The 16,608-nt window shown below is 48.2% G+C and overlaps 1 protein-coding gene across 27 annotated transcripts in view; it reads left to right on the top strand.

The window, feature by feature from the left end:
- CATIP (ciliogenesis associated TTC17 interacting protein) overlaps positions 1-16,608 on the top strand; it is a 169,192-nt gene that overhangs the window by 133,017 nt on the left and 19,567 nt on the right. For all 27 annotated transcript variants that reach the window (XM_029605068.1, XM_029605067.1, XM_029605066.1 and 24 more), the window contains one exon: positions 11,377-11,544. In XM_029605068.1, the coding sequence (XP_029460928.1) occupies positions 11,377-11,544 (168 nt within the window). The remainder of the gene's footprint in view (positions 1-11,376; positions 11,545-16,608) is intronic.

Below are 16,608 nucleotides of genomic sequence, written 5' to 3'. Positions count from 1 at the left end.
GACACTGAAGGATCTGACCTTGAAGACAGTTTTTCTGGTGGCTATATCATCCGCGAGGCAGATTTCCGAACTACAGGCCTTATCCTGCAGGGAACCTTTCTTGAGGATCTCTGATGCAGGAGTTTCCTTGAGAACAGTTCTCTCCTTTCTTCCGAAGGTCGTATCCTCTTTTCATTTGAACCAGCCAATGGAACTCCCTTCATTCGCAGGTTTAAATTCTTCCTCTGCAGAGTCTAAGGATTTGTGGAAGTTGGATGTGAAGAGAGTGGTGTTGTTGCGTTACTTGGAGGTGACCAACAGTTTCTGGCTCTTGGATCATCTTTTCGTGCTGTGGAGTAGACCCAGAAAGGGGCAGAAGGCTTCCAGGGCCACCATCGCACGCTGGTTGAAGGAGGCTATAGTGTCGGCTTACCTGGTTCAGGGTCGCCCGATTCCGTCTGATCTTAAGGCTCACTCTTCTCGGTCACAGGCAGCTTCTTGGGCTGAATGTCAGCAGGTGTCGCCACAGGAAATTTATTGGGCGGCTACCTGGAAGTCTCCGCATACTTTTGCCAGACATTATCGACTGGATGTCTGGCCCCAGAGCCCGGTTCTTTTGGAGCCAGTGTACTCCGAGCGGGACTCTCTCAGTCCCACCCTAGTTAGGAAAGCTTTGGTACATCCCAGCTGTCCTGGATTGATCCAGGTTCGTACAGGGAAAGGAAAATTGGTTCTTACCTGCTAATTTTTGTTCCTGTAGTACCATGGATCAGTCCAGACGCCTGCCCGGGGGGAAAATGGAGAGTCCGCTCGGCCGGTAGCCGATCAATTTTTCTGCCAGTGTTTACTGACTGCTCCCCTTTTTAGGGAAAGGATTTGGGCATGTTTTCGTTCATTTAAGAAGCTTCAGGTGTTTTCATTTCCTCTGTTCTTCAGGGGGAAGTGGTTTTCTAGTTGTCGTTATGGTTTATATCATTTCTGCTTGGGTACAGTATAATACTGTCAGATTTAGGGGGATATGACCAGTCTCGCTCAAAAGACCAAGGATGGCATCGGAGGGCAGTTCTGGGGATTTTCTTAAGCGCCTGGGGTTGCGTCACGCTGTTGCAGAGGGAGATCCTAGGGACCTGGATAACGCGGCTGAGATTGCAGAAGGATCCTGCATCACCGCAGGGACAGACTAGGACATGGATCCGGATGGGGGTCAGAATCCTGATCCTGACTCAAATAAGGGTGATCCGGATATGGATGAGTGTCCCGTACCCAAAGGGGATGACCCTTGGGTGGTCCATCTATTTAAGAAAGGAGCTGCGCCCTCTCATTCCTCAAGTGTTAGAAGATTTGGGGGTTAAGCGGACTCAGGAAGAGTCAGATAATGAAGGAGTGAATCCGGTCCTGGATGGACTGTGTGGTTGTCCTAGTGCCTTTCCGTTGCCTTGGAAGATTCAGAAACTGATCAGCCGGGAATAGGATTTCCCGGAAGCAGGTTAAAGGCCGGTAGAGCTATAGTGAAGCTTTATCCTTTGATGGATGAATATTTGGATTGCTTAAAGGCTCCTAAAGTGGATGCTGTTACGCATGCCAGACCCGCCGCACGGCCCTCTCACCTTTCCACAAGAACTCCAGCCTCTGGTTCCTCCTTGCTGGCGGCGGTGGGCCACCAGCTCCGACCTCAGGCCTCCCCCAGTGCCTCCGGCCCTGCTACAGTCTCCAGCATTCCCGGTCCTGATGCCACTACTTGGGCCTCTCTGCATGGCCTGCGGAGAGACGCAACCACTCGCGCTGTGCTCCTCCCTAGGCGCGCGTGCGCACATCGCTGATCCTTATGTAGGGACCGCAGCGGGAACCTAGCTACGGCCCCAAATGATGACGTCAAACTATTCATAGTATTTAAGCTCAGGCTCTGCTCCACAGCGTTGCCTTTGCAACAAGTCTCCTCGCTGGTCAAGTACTCGTTGCTTTAAGAGATTCGTCTCTTCCTTGCATTTCTGTTTCTTGTTGTTCCTGGTTCCAGTTTCCTTGTTCCTGTTCTGCTTATGCTTCGGATTGACTTCACGGACTTTGACTTTGCTTCGCCTGACTACGCTACAGCCTATGTCCAGTCCCAGACCTCTGCTTCGCCTGACTTCGTTCCAGCCTATCTCCAGACCCAGACCTCTGCTTCGCCTGACCACACTACAGCCTGTCTCCAGACTCAGACCTCTGTTTCGCCTGACCACGCTACAGCCTATCTTCAGACCCAGACCTCTGCTTCGCCTGACTATGATACAGCCTATCTTCAGACCCAGACCTCTGCTTCGCCTGACTACGATACAGCCTATCTCCAGCCCAGACCTTTGCTTCGTCCGACTACGCTAATGACTATCTCCGTGATCAGACCTCAGCTTTGCTTGACTACCAGCTATTGACTATCTTGCTGAGCAGACTGGATGGGCCATATGGTCTTCTTCTGCCGTCACTTCTATGTTTCTATTAGACCTCAGCTTTGCTTGACTACGCTATTGACTATCTCCGTGATCAGACCTCAGCCTTGCTTGCCATTGCCTCTGGATTGCCGCCAGCCCTGACTCAAGCCTACCATTGGACGCCTCTTCGGTCTACTTCCTGGACGTGGATTCATCAGGCTTCGGCCTACCTTTGCTCGAGCACCCTCTGTCTGCCTTCGTTCCATTGGTGCCCGAGTTTCCAGGACGTTGTCCAGTCCAAAGTAGAACTGTACCATCCCTCGCCTGCTGTCTTAGGGCTGAACCCACTTCTCCTGCAACTATAACAGAGGCCCACCTAAGTCCTGCCGTCCCCGGCACCCAAAGGCTCAACCCATGGGGAACGAGGGCTGGTATAGGTGAAGCTACAGCGGCCTCTGCCTTTCAGCCCACTCCACCTGCCAACGGTGGGGACCCGTAGGTCCTTACCTATAGGTTGCGTCAACCCCACCTCGGCCCAAGGGTTCATCTCCGATGCAACAGATGCTTTAGTCTCTGCAGTGACTAAGAAGACCACAATCCTGATTGCGGGTTCGGCTGCTCTGAAGGAAATTCAGGACTGCAAGTTGAAGATTCAATTGAGGCGCATGTTTGAGGTGTCGGCCTTAAGTCTCCGAGCCATGGTGTGTGCCAGCATGATGCAGTAGGCCTGCTCATGCTGGACTCAAAAGACACAAGAGCAGGTGTCTACCGGGATGCTCAACCCCATCCAGGCAGCGCGTCTGAAGGATAGAGTGGCCTATGTGGCTGATGCATTTATGATTTGGTGCGTACGTCCGCCAGGAGCATGGTCTTGGTGATGGCTGTATGCAGGCTTCTGTAATTGTACAATTGGTCTGCAGACATGTGGTCCAAGGCCCAACTGTGCAATCTTCCTTTTAAAGGGAAGCTTCTATTTGGGGAGGATCTGGATCAGTTGATGAAGTCCCTGGGAAAAACCAAGGGGAACAGACTGCCGGAGGATAAGAAGAGCACTAAGGTTTTTCCACCCTGGTCCTGTTTTCGGGATTCAAGGAGGAAAAGGGGTCTCAACCTCAAGGTTGAAACAGTCATCAGGCTATCAGCAGTCCTTTCGGGGTGCCGGCAGATCCTTCAGAGGCGGTTCCGGTCATGGGACCGGAGTGGGTAAGGCCTCTCAGTGAAGCCAGGCTCACTCACTCCTCAGTGGGAGCAATAGAGGGCAGATTGTCCCATTTTTATGAGTGGGTCAAGATCACCTCGGACCAGTGGGTTCTGGAGGTAGTAAGAGACAGTTACACTTCCAGGGAGGTCTTTCTGGAGTCCCACTGCTCATCGCGCAGCAAACAGGATGCAGTAGAGGGGATTTTGCAGAGGTTACTAAGCTTAGAAGCCATAGTTCCAGTTCCACAGACTGAGCAAGGACGGGGGAGGTACTCCATTTATTTTGTGTTTTCCAAGAAGGAGGGCACCTTCTGTCTCATTTTGGATTTTCAAAAGGTAAACATAGCCTTGCAGGTGCCACATTTCTAGATGGAAATGTTGTGTATGGTGATAGCAGCGGTCCGCAGAAGAGAGTTCCTGGTGTCCTTGGACCTGACAAAAGCGTACCTTCATATCCCCATTTGACAGGACCATCAGATGTTTCTGTGGTTCATGGTGCTAGGGCAACACTTCCAGTTTCGGGCTCTCCTTTTCAGTTTGGCTGCAGCTCCTTGAACCTTCACAAAGATGATGATAGTAGTGGCGGCAGCCTTGAGATGAGAGGGGATTCTGGTTCAGCCATATCTTGACGATTGGCTTATTCATGCAAAGACAGAGAAGTGCCTTCGGTCCATGCAGTGGGTAAAGATACCCTGAGTTCTCTGGGTTGGGTGATCAATGTAGCAATGAGTCACCTGGTTCTGGCTCAATTCTTGGAGTATCTAGGGGCCTGCTTCGATACCCAGAACGGCAGGGTGTTCTTGACAGCAGGAAGTTTCAAGCATAGGTGATGCGTCTGTTGAGCCTATCCATACCAAAGATCTGGGATTACTTGCAAGTGCTGGATTCCAGGGCCTCAATGTTGGAGTTTGCCCTGTGGGTGTTCGCTAACATGCGTCCATTGAAAATGGCGCTTTTATCCAGGTGGAGTACGTTGTCGGAAGAGTATCATCTGATGTTACATCTTCTGAGTGAATCGAGATCCAGTCTTTTGTGGTGGCTCTCACGACACAACCTGGAAAAGGGAGTGGACCTGGAGACCTCGGACTGGGTGGTAGTGACTACAGACGCCAGCCTCAAGGAATTGGGGGGCGGTGTGTGCCTGGGTCATTCTGCCCAGGGTCTCTGGTCAGTAGCAGAGGCGTCCTGGTCCATCAACTACCTGGAGACGAGAGCGATGTGCAGGGCTCTGGAGGTGTTCCTACATTGGATCGAGGGATGGGTGGTTCGAGTTTTTTTGGACAATGCGACAATAGTAGTGTACATCAGTCGTCAAAGAGGGATGAAGAATCTCGCGGTGGCTCGGGAGATTCAGCAATTGTTTGTGTGGGCGGAGCATCATATTTAGGGAATTGCAGCATCGTACGTTGCAAGCATGGACAATGTGCAGGCAGATTTCCTCACTAAGCAACAGCTGGATTCAGGGGAATGGGAGTTGGCTCCGGAAGCCTGAGATCGCATTTGAGCCAGGTGGGGCGTTCCCCAGTTGGACGTCATGGCAACACGGGCCAATGCCAAGATGACAAGATTTTACAGTCACCGAAGGCTGTCTGGTTAGGTAGGGCTGGACGCATTCATGTGCTCGTGACTGACAGGGATCCTTCTGTATGCGTTTCTTCCTTGGCCACTCATCGGTCGAATGTTAAGATGCATGGAGACACATCCAGGGCCAGTGGTGCTGGTGGTGCCAGCGTGGCCGCGTTGCCCATGGTTCGTGGATCTGGTGTATCTGGCAGTAAACGAGCCTCTTCACTTGGCACATCTGCTGGGATTGCTGCATCAAGGACCCATATTTTTGGATTGGGAGGATTGCTTTTGTCTCATGGCTTAGCTTTTGAGAGGTGGCAGTTGCGCCTGAAGGGCTATTTAGAACCAGTAATTTCCACTCTGCTCCAGGCTAGGTGGCCTTCTATGCCTATGGTGTATGTCAGGATTTGGCAGATCTTTGACTCCTGATGTCTTCAGCAGTGGCTGGATCCTCTGGACGTGATAGTCCTGCACATTTTTTCATTCCTGCAGCACGGTTTGTCTAAGGGCTTGGCCTATAGTTCACTCCGTGTACAGGTTTCAGGGACAAATTGCGGGAAAGGTCTTTGGCCTCTCATCCTGATGTAGTTCATTTCCTGAAGGGGGTTAAGTATTTACGGCCTCCGGTTCGGAAAGTGTGTCCAGATTGGAGCCTCATCTTAGTTTTGCGGGTTCTCTGTGGGGAGCCCTTTGAGCCTTTAAGATGATCTTCTTTGAAGGATCTTATGCTGAAGTCAGTTTTTCTGGTTGCTATTTGTTCAGCCAGGAGAATTTTGGAGCTTCAGGCTCTAACTTCTGGAGATCTTTTTGTGTAATGCTGATGACAGGGTGACTTTGCGTACGGGTCCCTCCTTTTTGTGAAAATTGTTTCGGTTTTCCATGTCATTCAGACGGTAGAATTGCTGGCGTTTCTGGAGTGGTCTAGGGATTCTTTGCAGGATAGAGATCTTCATCTTCTGGATGTGCATTGCACTTTGTTGCTTTATTTGAAGGACACTAATAGTTTTAGGCAGTCGGACCATCTCTTTGTTTTTTTTAGTGGAGCGAAGAAAGGAGAGAAAGCTTCTAAGGCTACGATTTCTCACTGGCTGAAGTAGACCATTTGCTCGGCCTATATTTGTAAGGGTCACGTAATTCCAATGGGCCTCAAGGCGCATTCGACTAGAGCGCAGGCAGCCTCTTAGGCAGAATGTCACTTGGTGTCTCCCCAGGAGATATGTAGGGCCACGGAGTGGTCCTCGCTACATACTTTCACCAAACATTACTGGTTGGATGTTCGCACACAGGAGGATGCGACTTTTGGTAAGAGTGTGTTTAGAACGGGTCTTTCCGGTGTAGATGGAGTCCATTGTCAGAGGAGTATGATCCATTTGTCTGGACTGATCTGGGAATGTTCAGGAAAGGAAAATTGGTTCTTACCTGCTAATTTTCATTCCTATAATACCACAGATCAGACCAGAGACCTGCCCCATTGTTGCTGCCAAAAGGCTGAATTTTCTGGTGAATTTATACAATGTATAGCAGAGATGTTTCACACTGTTCAGAAGTTGTGTTTTTTGGCGTTAAGCGGTTCTCAAGCTGTTCTTTTTTGGCTGGAGGTATATTGCCTTTCAGTTCAGGGGGTTCCAACCCTGGATTTACAGTTTGCCTTGGGAAAGGGGAATGCTATCTACTCTTTGGCTTGTGTACAGGTCAATATTGTGTGTAAGTGTGTGAATACGAGTTTATGTGTGTGAGAGAAAGAGACAGCATGTATGCAAGTATGTAAGAGTGAAAAGACAAACAGCATGTGTGTAAATGTGTGATTAAGAGCCTATATAAGCGAGAGAGAAAATGCATGCGTATATGTATGTGATTGAGAGCCAGTGTGAGAGAGAGAGCTTGTGTGTGACTGAGAGAGAGGAGAAAGTTGTAAGCAAACCATCCCTCCTTCTGCTAAGACAAAACAATCTCAGGGCACCTGGATATCAAACGTTCCCAGGTATGGAGAGCAAAGCATTTTTTTATCCTTATTATTTTTTCATTACTGGGTCTTTGCATCTGCTATTTTGAAATATTTTATAGGTATCTAGAAATTTTTGATATGAGTTGTTAATTATTGGATATTCCACTCATCAGCTGTTTTGAAATAATCTGTTCTTTTTGTTAGTACAGTTTTACGGCTACTGATTTTATATTTCTTGATTTGTTTTATAAGGATGGGTGATGTTTCTTTTTTCCTTTATTACACTGTATACAGAGACTCTGGCTTGTTGCAGTTTCCAATTCAGTTTTTTCTGCATGCTTCTAGTTATGCGTTTTGGTCTCTTTATTCTTTGTTAGGTGAGGGTCAGCACATGTGGTTTAGGTGAGGTTTTCTGCTGGCGTGTAGTTTCTGTGTAGGACTCTATAGCAGCCTGACTTGGTCTGTTTTCCTAATAGGAGATGTATTGGTGTCTTAAGGCCTGGTGTAATATTTTCAGTGCTGCCTTTTCTTAGGTAAGGTAGTTACTGTTTGAATGCTGGAAATTAGGGCTGTTTTGTATGGTATTTTCTGTTCAGACAGAGTACTTATCTTTCCCTTGTGTCATTCTTACAATAAAAATAGTACTGGGCCTTTATTTTTTATTTCCGCTGTGAATTGTAATGAGCAGTGTGTCACACATGTGAGCATGGTCTGTCAGGTGTGTCATGATGGGAAAAAGGTTGAGAACCACTGTGCTAGATTATAGAAGAGCAACAGCTAATGGTCCGGGAGTGGGATGCTCCAGAGTCAAGCTTGAGAGTGGGTCAGGCGATGGACAAACTCTATCCATTGCCGGAAGAGACTCTGGAACTGCTGAAGGTGCCCAAGGTAAATGCTTCGGTGTCAGCTGTCACCAAGAAAACCACCATCCCGGTTGCGGGGGTGGTGGCCCTTAAGGACCTACAGGATCGGAAGCTTGAAGTGCATCTCAGGAGGATTTTTGAGGTGTCATCCCTTGGCATTTGGGGTGCTGTCTGCAGTAGCTTCATTCTTCTTGTGAGTCTCCAATGGGTGCAGCAGCCGTTGAGCGCTAGAGATCTTCCACCTCAGGAGTCGGCGCAGGCCGAGTGTTTGGAAGCGGTGGAGGCCTAAGGAGCGGACGCCCTCTATGATCTCCTTCGTACTTCCTCCCGAACGATAAGTGTCAGTGGTCTCAGCGAGGCTGCTTCTCTGGCTCCGCAATTGGTCAGCGGATGTGTCCCCCAAAGCTTAGCTCAGTGCAATGCCCTTTAAGGGCAAGTTTCTCTTTGGCGAACACTTGGAGCAGCTGATCAAATTTTTAGGTGAATGGTGGTAGTGGCAGTGACTCTCCGGCGGGAGGGAGTGCTAGTTCACCCATACCTGGACAACTGGCTCATCTGCGTGAAGTCAGAGGACCTCTGCAAGCAAGCGGTGGACAAGGTCTTGTTCCTTTTGAGGTCCCTCGGTTGGGTCATCAACCAGTCCAAGAGTCATCTTCATCCTTCTCAGTTTCTGGATTTCTTAGGAGCACGATTCGATACCCGAGTGGGCAAGGTCTTCCTTGTGGAGGACCGAATGATGAAGTTGCAGTCTCAAGTACAACATCTATTGGCAGCTTCAGTGCCCAGAGTCTAGGATTATTTACAGGTCCTTGGCTCTTGAGTTGGTGCCATGGGTGTTTGCTTATATGAGACTCTTACAGAAAGCATTGCTATCCCATTGGGACCCAGTGTTGGAGGAGTTCCAAGTGGCCTTACCGCTCACAGAGTCCGCCAGGTCCAGTCTTGGTTGGTGGCTTGTCCGAAAACACTTGAGGCATGGGGTGGACCTCGAGGTGCCTCAGTGGGTGATAGTGACCATGGATGCCAGGCTCTCCAGTTGGGGGGGGGGGGGGTGCCAGTCTCAGTCAGTCCAGGGCCAATGGTCGACAGAGGAAACACAGTGGTCCATCAGTTGCCTAGAGACAAGAGTGGTATGGCTGGCATTACAGAGGTTTCTGCCACTCTTGTGCAGCTGGGAAGTACAGGTTCTGTTGGACAATGCGATGACAGTAGCTTACATCAATTGTCAAGGGGGAACCAAAAGTCGTAAGGTAGCTCTAGAAGCGGAGCAGCTGATGTCCTGGGCAGAACAGCATCTAACCTTGCTGGTAGCGTCACACATAGCGGGGACCAACAATGTGCAAATGGATTTTCTGAGCCACCAAAGGCTAGATCCTGGAGATAGGAGCTGTCATTGGAAGCGATGACCCTCATCTCGCACAGATGGGGCACTCCTCATCTGGATTTGATGGCAACTCGAACAAATGCCAAGGCACCACATTTCTTCAGTTGTTGAAGAGAACACAGAGCGGAAGGGGTCGATGCCCTAGTACTCCCATGGCCACACGATGTTCTGCTTTATGTGTTCCCACCGTGGCCTTTGATAGGCAAGCTTCTCAGGAGGATAGAAGTTCACCCAGGGAAGGTAATCCTCATGGCCCCGGAGGCCCTGGTTCGCCAACCTAGTCAATCTCGCAGTGGATGGACCCCTACAACTGAGTCATCTTTCAAACCTGCTGCATCAAGGCCCTATATTTTTTGACCAGGCGGATCGCTTTTGTCTAGCGGCCTGGCTTTTGAAAGGAAGCAGTTAAGGAAGAAAGGCTATCCAGAAGATGTTATTAATATTACTACCCTGCTTCGAGCCCGGAAGACCTCTACTTCTTTAACTTATGCCCGAGTCTGGAAGATCTTCACATCTTGGTGTCGCGAGCAGGGAGTCCTTCCTCAACAGTCCTTGGTTGCGCAGATTCTAGCTTTCTTGCAGAAAGGCCTCAGCAAAAGATTCTTTTAATTCCCTTCAGGTGCAGGTTGTGGCCTTGGGATGCCTGAGAGGCAAGCTTCATGGGGCGCCGCTGGCAGCACACCCAGATGTGGTACATTTCCTCCGAGGGGCAAAACACTTGAATCCCCCTGTTCAGCCGGTATGTCCGACTTGGAGCCTTAACTTGGTGTTACAAGCCTTGTGCGAAGCCCCTTTTGAACCCCTTAAGAAGGCCACTTTGAAGGATTTAACTCTGAAAACGGTGTTTTTGGTGGCAGTCTGCTTAGCTCGGAGGGTGTTTGAGCTCCAAGCCCTTTTGTGCAGGGAACTTTTTTTTTTTTACGAATTTCTGATTCTGGAGTATCCCTCAGGATGGTTCCCTCCTTTCTTCCAAAGGTGGTCTCAGCTTTCCACTTATACCAGTCAGTGGAGCTTCCAGCCTTTACCAATATTGAGCTGGATGCACCTCACGCTAGAGAATTGAGGCGTTTAGATGTCAGGAGGCTCCTTTTATGATACCTCGAGGTTACTAATGCCTTTCAGGCCTCTGATCACCTCTGTGTTCTCTGGAGTAGTGCTAAGAAGGGGCACAAAGCATCAAAAGCGACCATAGCTCCTTGGTTGAAAGAGGCTATTGCTTCCGCTTATATTTGTCGCGGACATCCTATCCCTGAAGGTTTGAAAGCACATTCCATAAGGTCGCAGGCCAGAGTGTCAATTGGTTTCTCTGCAAGAGATTTGCAGGGTGGCGACCTGGAAGTCCTTACACACCTTTGCCAAACGCTATCGTTTGGACATCCAAGTGCCAGAAGCTGCCAGTTTTGGGAGCGGTGTCATTCGAGCGGGACTCTCCAGGTCTCACCCCAGATAGGGCAGCTTGGGTACATCCCAGCTGTCTGGACTGATCCTGGTACGTACAGGGAAAGGAAAATTGGTTCTTACCTGCTACTTTTCCTTCTTGTAGTACCACGGATCAGTCCAGACGCCCGCCCTTTTTCCGTGTGGGCATGATTCTTTTGAGAGTCCACTCAGTCTGTCTTAATAGCACTCTTTTTCAGCTCCACTACAGGATCCATTCTTCTTATCCTGATGGCAGAATTTTCACTTCCTTCTTGTCCTTGCTTGTCTTTCTTGTTGAATGGCTGCAATACACTTTCTGCTTTGAGAATTCTAATACTGAGGAGACGCAGGTGCTACACCCGGTTCAGAGGAGTGCTCTTCAAGTTTTTTCTCTGTCTCCATCTGCTGGAAGGGAGGCAAAACCCAGCTGACTGGACTCATCCGTGGTACTACAGGAAGAAAATTAGCAGGTAAGAACCAATTTTCCTTACTTGAACAGTGACTGTGCAGTTAATAATGTTGTTTTATACGTTTTGGAATAACTTCTGTATTCACAAGAAAATACCTTTAAAATGTTTGTTTGTTTAATACTTCTCCCCCCCCACACACACACAGAATGTAAAGTGTCTTACCACCTCGTATCCCTGGAGAACCTTGGAAGGCTTTGTGTCAGAAGCTTCAAATTTGCTGATTCTCCGGGTCATGGCCAGACGAAGGGAAATCCCCAAAAATATGGTCTTCCTGGCATTCGATGCAGAAACAAATCTCTGTGAATCCACCTACGTGAGTATCAGCAGTCCCTCAGGCATGAGCAATCACTAGGATATTTCACTGCTTAAATGGCAGAGATAGATGTGGAAAAGAGGATTTACATTAAGACAACATCCAAATAGGCACTGATCTGTGCAGTGTGGGTAAACAAGCATCGGGGTAACTTGCTTGATGCGGCGGTTACTACCCTTAATTAACCATTAAGCCTTATGCTCACCTTTGATGCAACTCTAACATTACTCTCTGCATCGATGACAGGGGGTGGCAGGAAATTTGAATCAAACAGTTACCAACAAGAGCCCTGAACTTGATGGTTGGTGGAACAGATAAGTTTGGGAAAATAAATGTGGGAGCTTTCTGGGCAGACTGGATGGGCCGATTGGTCTTTTTCTGCCATCATTTCTATGTTTCTATATGTTCACTCAACTGTTTTCCAGTGATAGGAGTCATGAGATTTTCCTTATGAAGGTCTATATGCACTGCTACCAGAGCTGAGCTCTCCCCCAGTACTGCAGCCTCATGAGATCCATACTCACTGCCTCCGAGCTGAGCTCTCCCAAATACTCACTGTCCCTGAGCTGAGCTCTCCCTAATACTATAGTCTCATTGGATATTTTAGGATATTAAGAGAGGTCAGAGAAGTTCTGGTGGGTCCGTTAAAGCAAGGGTTCTCAACCCAGTCCTTGGGGCACACCCAGCCAGTCTGGTTGTCAGGATATCAGCAATGAATATGCATGAGATAGATTTGCATGCATTGCCTCCATTGTATACAACTCTATCTCCTGCTTCCTTATCATTCATGCCAGACCAGTCCAGATAACTGGCTTATATGCTCCTGCCAGAAAATGGAGACAGAGAAAAAAAAGCTCAAAGCTGATTTCACTCCCCCTATAAAAGCCTGGTGTTGCCTTCAGCTCATCAGTATTTCTCTGTCTTCAGCAGCTGGTGCAGATGTGTAGACTGGTGCTCCTCCTAGGAGTAGGCTGTTCCCAAGAAGCATTCAGGCCCAGGATCCCGGTGGAGCATAGGTCACATGTTAAGGGTGTGTTATTGTTTGTAAGGTTTTGGGTGGACCCTTGGACACTGTGGCTGCTGACCACGCCCATGGGGGGAAGCCCCGTGAGGGGCCACAGGTCAGGCTCAGCTTTGGGACACACAACACAGAGTTATATCTTTTATTAGACAGTATTGAGGAGCCTCCACAGGTAGCAGTAGTGAGCAGAGATGAAGCCCGGCTGGGCTATGGTTCCTCAGGACACTGGAACAGCGATTCCCTCTATGGCTGTGCTGTAGTGGAGAGAAACTGAGATAGTGAGTACAGTGGAGCATACACAGGGTTCTGGTATGGAGCCTCGTTGGTAAAGTTACTCACACAGCGGTTTCTCCCGGAAGGTAACACAGAAGCTGGAATAGAGGCAGGCCCTCGAGGAGCGAGTTCCTGGTTCCAGGGAACAGCTCTGAGAGAAGTAGATGGTAACTCACTGATGGTGTAGGCAGCGTATCTTCCAAGCAGAAGTGGAGCTCAGGCAGCGAGTCCAGGAACATGGGCCCTCGAGGAGCGGGTACCCCGTTAGGATAAAGTCCAAAAGTTGGAGAGGCAGAGTAGCTAGGTACAGAGAGCGAATCCCATCCGTAAGGAGATCCATTGCTAAATCGATTAGCTAGCAAAAAGTGTAGGCTTATTAATCCGGGATGCGTGCGTCATCACAGGGGGACACCCCTGAGGTTCGCGCCAAAGAGAGAATAAGAAGCAGGGCCACGCGAGCGCACACGCCCTATGGTACCTGGACAACATGGCGGGATGCAGCGCCCAAGCCAGACCGGGGACGCCGGAGAGGACGGCAGGCAGACGCCGCGGCAGCCGGACGTCCATCAACTGCGGGAGGAGTCGCAAAAAAGGTGAGGTGGGCGGAGTGGAGACGTCGGGCAGCGACAGTCGCAACAGGGTGTTCCGGATGATGGTCCTGTTGGACCAATTCTCCTTTCCCCCTTGGAAATGACTCTGTCAGGTGTCTGAATCCCTGCAGTAATGGGTCAAGCATCAGATGGTCCCTTTGTTCCCTTAGTGGGTCCTGCAACAGGAGATACTAACAGATCTTCTAGGGCAACAGTCTTTGGACTGATATCCCTAGTACTCTGGGATCGTAAAAGAGGTTTGCAGCACAGCCTCTTCACTGGGCTGCGTCCCGTTCTCCTCTGGTGTGGTGCCAGATTTCAGAAGGATTGGAGGTGATCACCTCTCCTGGCTGCTGGTTTCACCATAGGCACCACAGATAAGTCATGGCGGCTCAGCATGTCCGCCCATACATTCTGCCTGACTTGTGAGCAGGCAGGTGCCAGACAGGAGGATGTAATCCTCAGAAGGTTAGTGCCCTGCCAGAAGCAAAACTTGGTGGACTCTCCAGTTAAAGCTCTTGCCCCTTTAGGAGAAACCAGCTCACTATAGTGCACATGGAAAAAATAGATCATTATATAAGTCAAGCATGCCGGGCTCTTTACCCTCTGGGGTTACTCTTGCAGCAGGAGACCTCCAAGAATGTTGGAGCTCCTCTTTCCCACCCTCTCTGCTGTTGGCGTGATCGAGGCAACAGGCTTTCTTCCGCTCTACACAAACGAGGTTTCCTAGAGAGATTTGTAAGACCAAATTAAGCTTGTGGTGTGGCAATAACTGCAGCCTGTTTGAAAAAACACGTGTGAGGGCAGTTCTGCTTAGGCAGCGTCTTTGGATTCCTCATCTTCATCATTTCTTTATTTGTTACATATTTTTTCCAGCAGAACAAAGCGAGGTACAAAAAACTAACATCACAGCACAATTTATGAGAGAACAGTAGTTTGGTGAGGATAGCTGCTTACATAGAGCACAGAATCTGGTTCATATAGACGATAACTAGTTATTTTTTACAGTTTAGGATGAGGGGAGGTGTTGACAGAGCACATGAAAGGATGTTAAGACAGATAAATCAATACGGTACGTTTTCAGTTTTGTCTATAGGTATGAACGTTAGGAGTTTGGCAAGAGTAACACAACTAGGAAGGAGATGCTTCCCAGCCGTTATTCCCACATGGAAGAACTTCAGGTTTGGGGTGCCATCTTTTAAGACCACAATTGGTGGAAGAAAGCAAAATGTTTAGGGACCCGCTTGATAGAAAGGTAGAGTTTCCACTTAAACAATCTTCCTTTTCTTTTCTATAGTCTCTCTTCCCATGCTGCTAAATGCAATGGTTTTGTGATTCAAATTCTCTTGCATTGGGTCCAATATGTCACAAAGGAGGCCATGGTGACCTTTCCTGCAGGTAACGATGTGCAGAGGGGCAAGGTCTGATCCTTCCTACACGGGGACCAACAGCTCCTGGATGGATTCAAGGCTGGTGAATCCGGCACAGTGGACGTAAGTGATGTTGGGAGCTCCTTTTGGTAAAAACCTCTCTATCTAGCCTGGTGAGGGCTAGTTTAAGATGAAGCCCCAGGGTTTACAGCCGTTCCTTTCGGGAGATCCACTGCAGAGCGATGGCCATTGCAGTCTCGATCTTGTTATACAGTTTTATCTTCTATGAGAACTGTCTTGTGAAGTGGTCTTGGAAGTCTAGGAACCAGAGGCCAGCTAGGGGTGCTTGTTGGAAGCTCCTCCTTCCTTCCCCAACAAGACCAGTCCTGCTCCAGCATCTCTCTCTCTCTTATTTGGCTGGGGCAGTCCCCTCCTTGTTGCGGGCCACTGACACTTGGATGGTAGAACACCACTCGGGGTTCTTCCCTCTCCCCTCAGTGTAAGCCTCAGGGGCAACTTTTGGGGCTCAGTCTCTTCCTTGAAAAGAGTTCAAGGGCATAGTACTAAAGGGGTACAATGAGCGAGGTGATCAAATTTGCAGATGATACAAAATTATTCAGAGTAGTTAAATCACAAGCAGACTGTGATAAATTATAGGAGGACCTTGCAAGACTGGAAGATTGGGCATCCAAATGGCAGATGAAATTTAATGTGGACAAGTGCAAGGTGTTGCATATAGGGAAAAATAACCCATGCTATAATTACACAATGTTAGGTTTCATATTAGGAGCTACCATCCAGGAAAAAGATCTAGGCATCATAGTGGATAATACTTTAAAATCGTCGGCTCAGTGTGCTGCAGCAGTCAAAAAAGCAAACTGAATGTTGGGAATTATTAGAAAGGGAATGGTGAATAAAACGGAAAATGTCATAATGCCTCTGTATCGCTCCATGGTGAGACCGCACCTTGAATACTGTGTACAATTCTGGTCGCCGCATCTCAAAAAAGTTATATTTATTTATTTATTTATTTATTTATTTAAAGGCTTTTCTTTGCCGACATTCGTAAGGCACATCATGCCGGCTTACATTGAACTGATAAGAGGAAATAAAAAGAACAAAAAACCAAATCATAGTCAAAACAAAACAAAGACATATAGTTGTGATGGAGAAGGTACAGAGAAGGGCAACCAAAATGATAAAGGGGATGGAACAGCTCCCCTATGAGGAAAGGCTGAAGAGGTTAGGGCTGTTCAGCTTGGAGAAAACTGAGGGGGGAATATGATAGAGGTCTACAAAATCATGAAAGGACTTGAACAAGTTAATGTAAATCAGTTATTTACTCTCTCAGGTAATAGGACCAGAAGTTAGCAAGTAGCTCATTTAAAACAAATCAAAGAAACTTCTTTCACTCAGTGCATAGTTAAGATCTGGAATTCATTGCCAGAGAATGTGGTTACAGCAGTTAGTGTAGCTGGGTTTAATAAACGTTTGGATAAGTTCCTAGAGGAAGAATCCCTAAACTGTTAATTAATAAGCAATAGAGCTTGGGATTTATTTAATGTTGGGGTACTTGCCAGGATCTTATGGCCTGGATTGGCCACTGTTGGAAACAGGATGCTGGGCTTGATGGACCCTTGGTCTGACCCAGTATGGCATGTTCTTATGTTATGTTCTGTCCTAGTAAAAGTGTTAAATTCACTTATTCTTGTCGTTCCCAAGGAGAATTTATTTATTTATTTATTTATTTATTTATTTATGGGTTTTTTTATATACCGATCTTCTTACATTGGATGCAAATCAAACCGGT

The sequence above is a fragment of the Rhinatrema bivittatum genome, chromosome 6, assembly GCF_901001135.1.
Source record: "Rhinatrema bivittatum chromosome 6, aRhiBiv1.1, whole genome shotgun sequence".
NCBI classification, from domain to species: Eukaryota; Metazoa; Chordata; class Amphibia; order Gymnophiona; family Rhinatrematidae; genus Rhinatrema; species Rhinatrema bivittatum.
The sequence above is the reverse complement of the archived record's forward strand: the minus strand, read 5'-3'. Positions and strand labels throughout refer to the sequence as shown.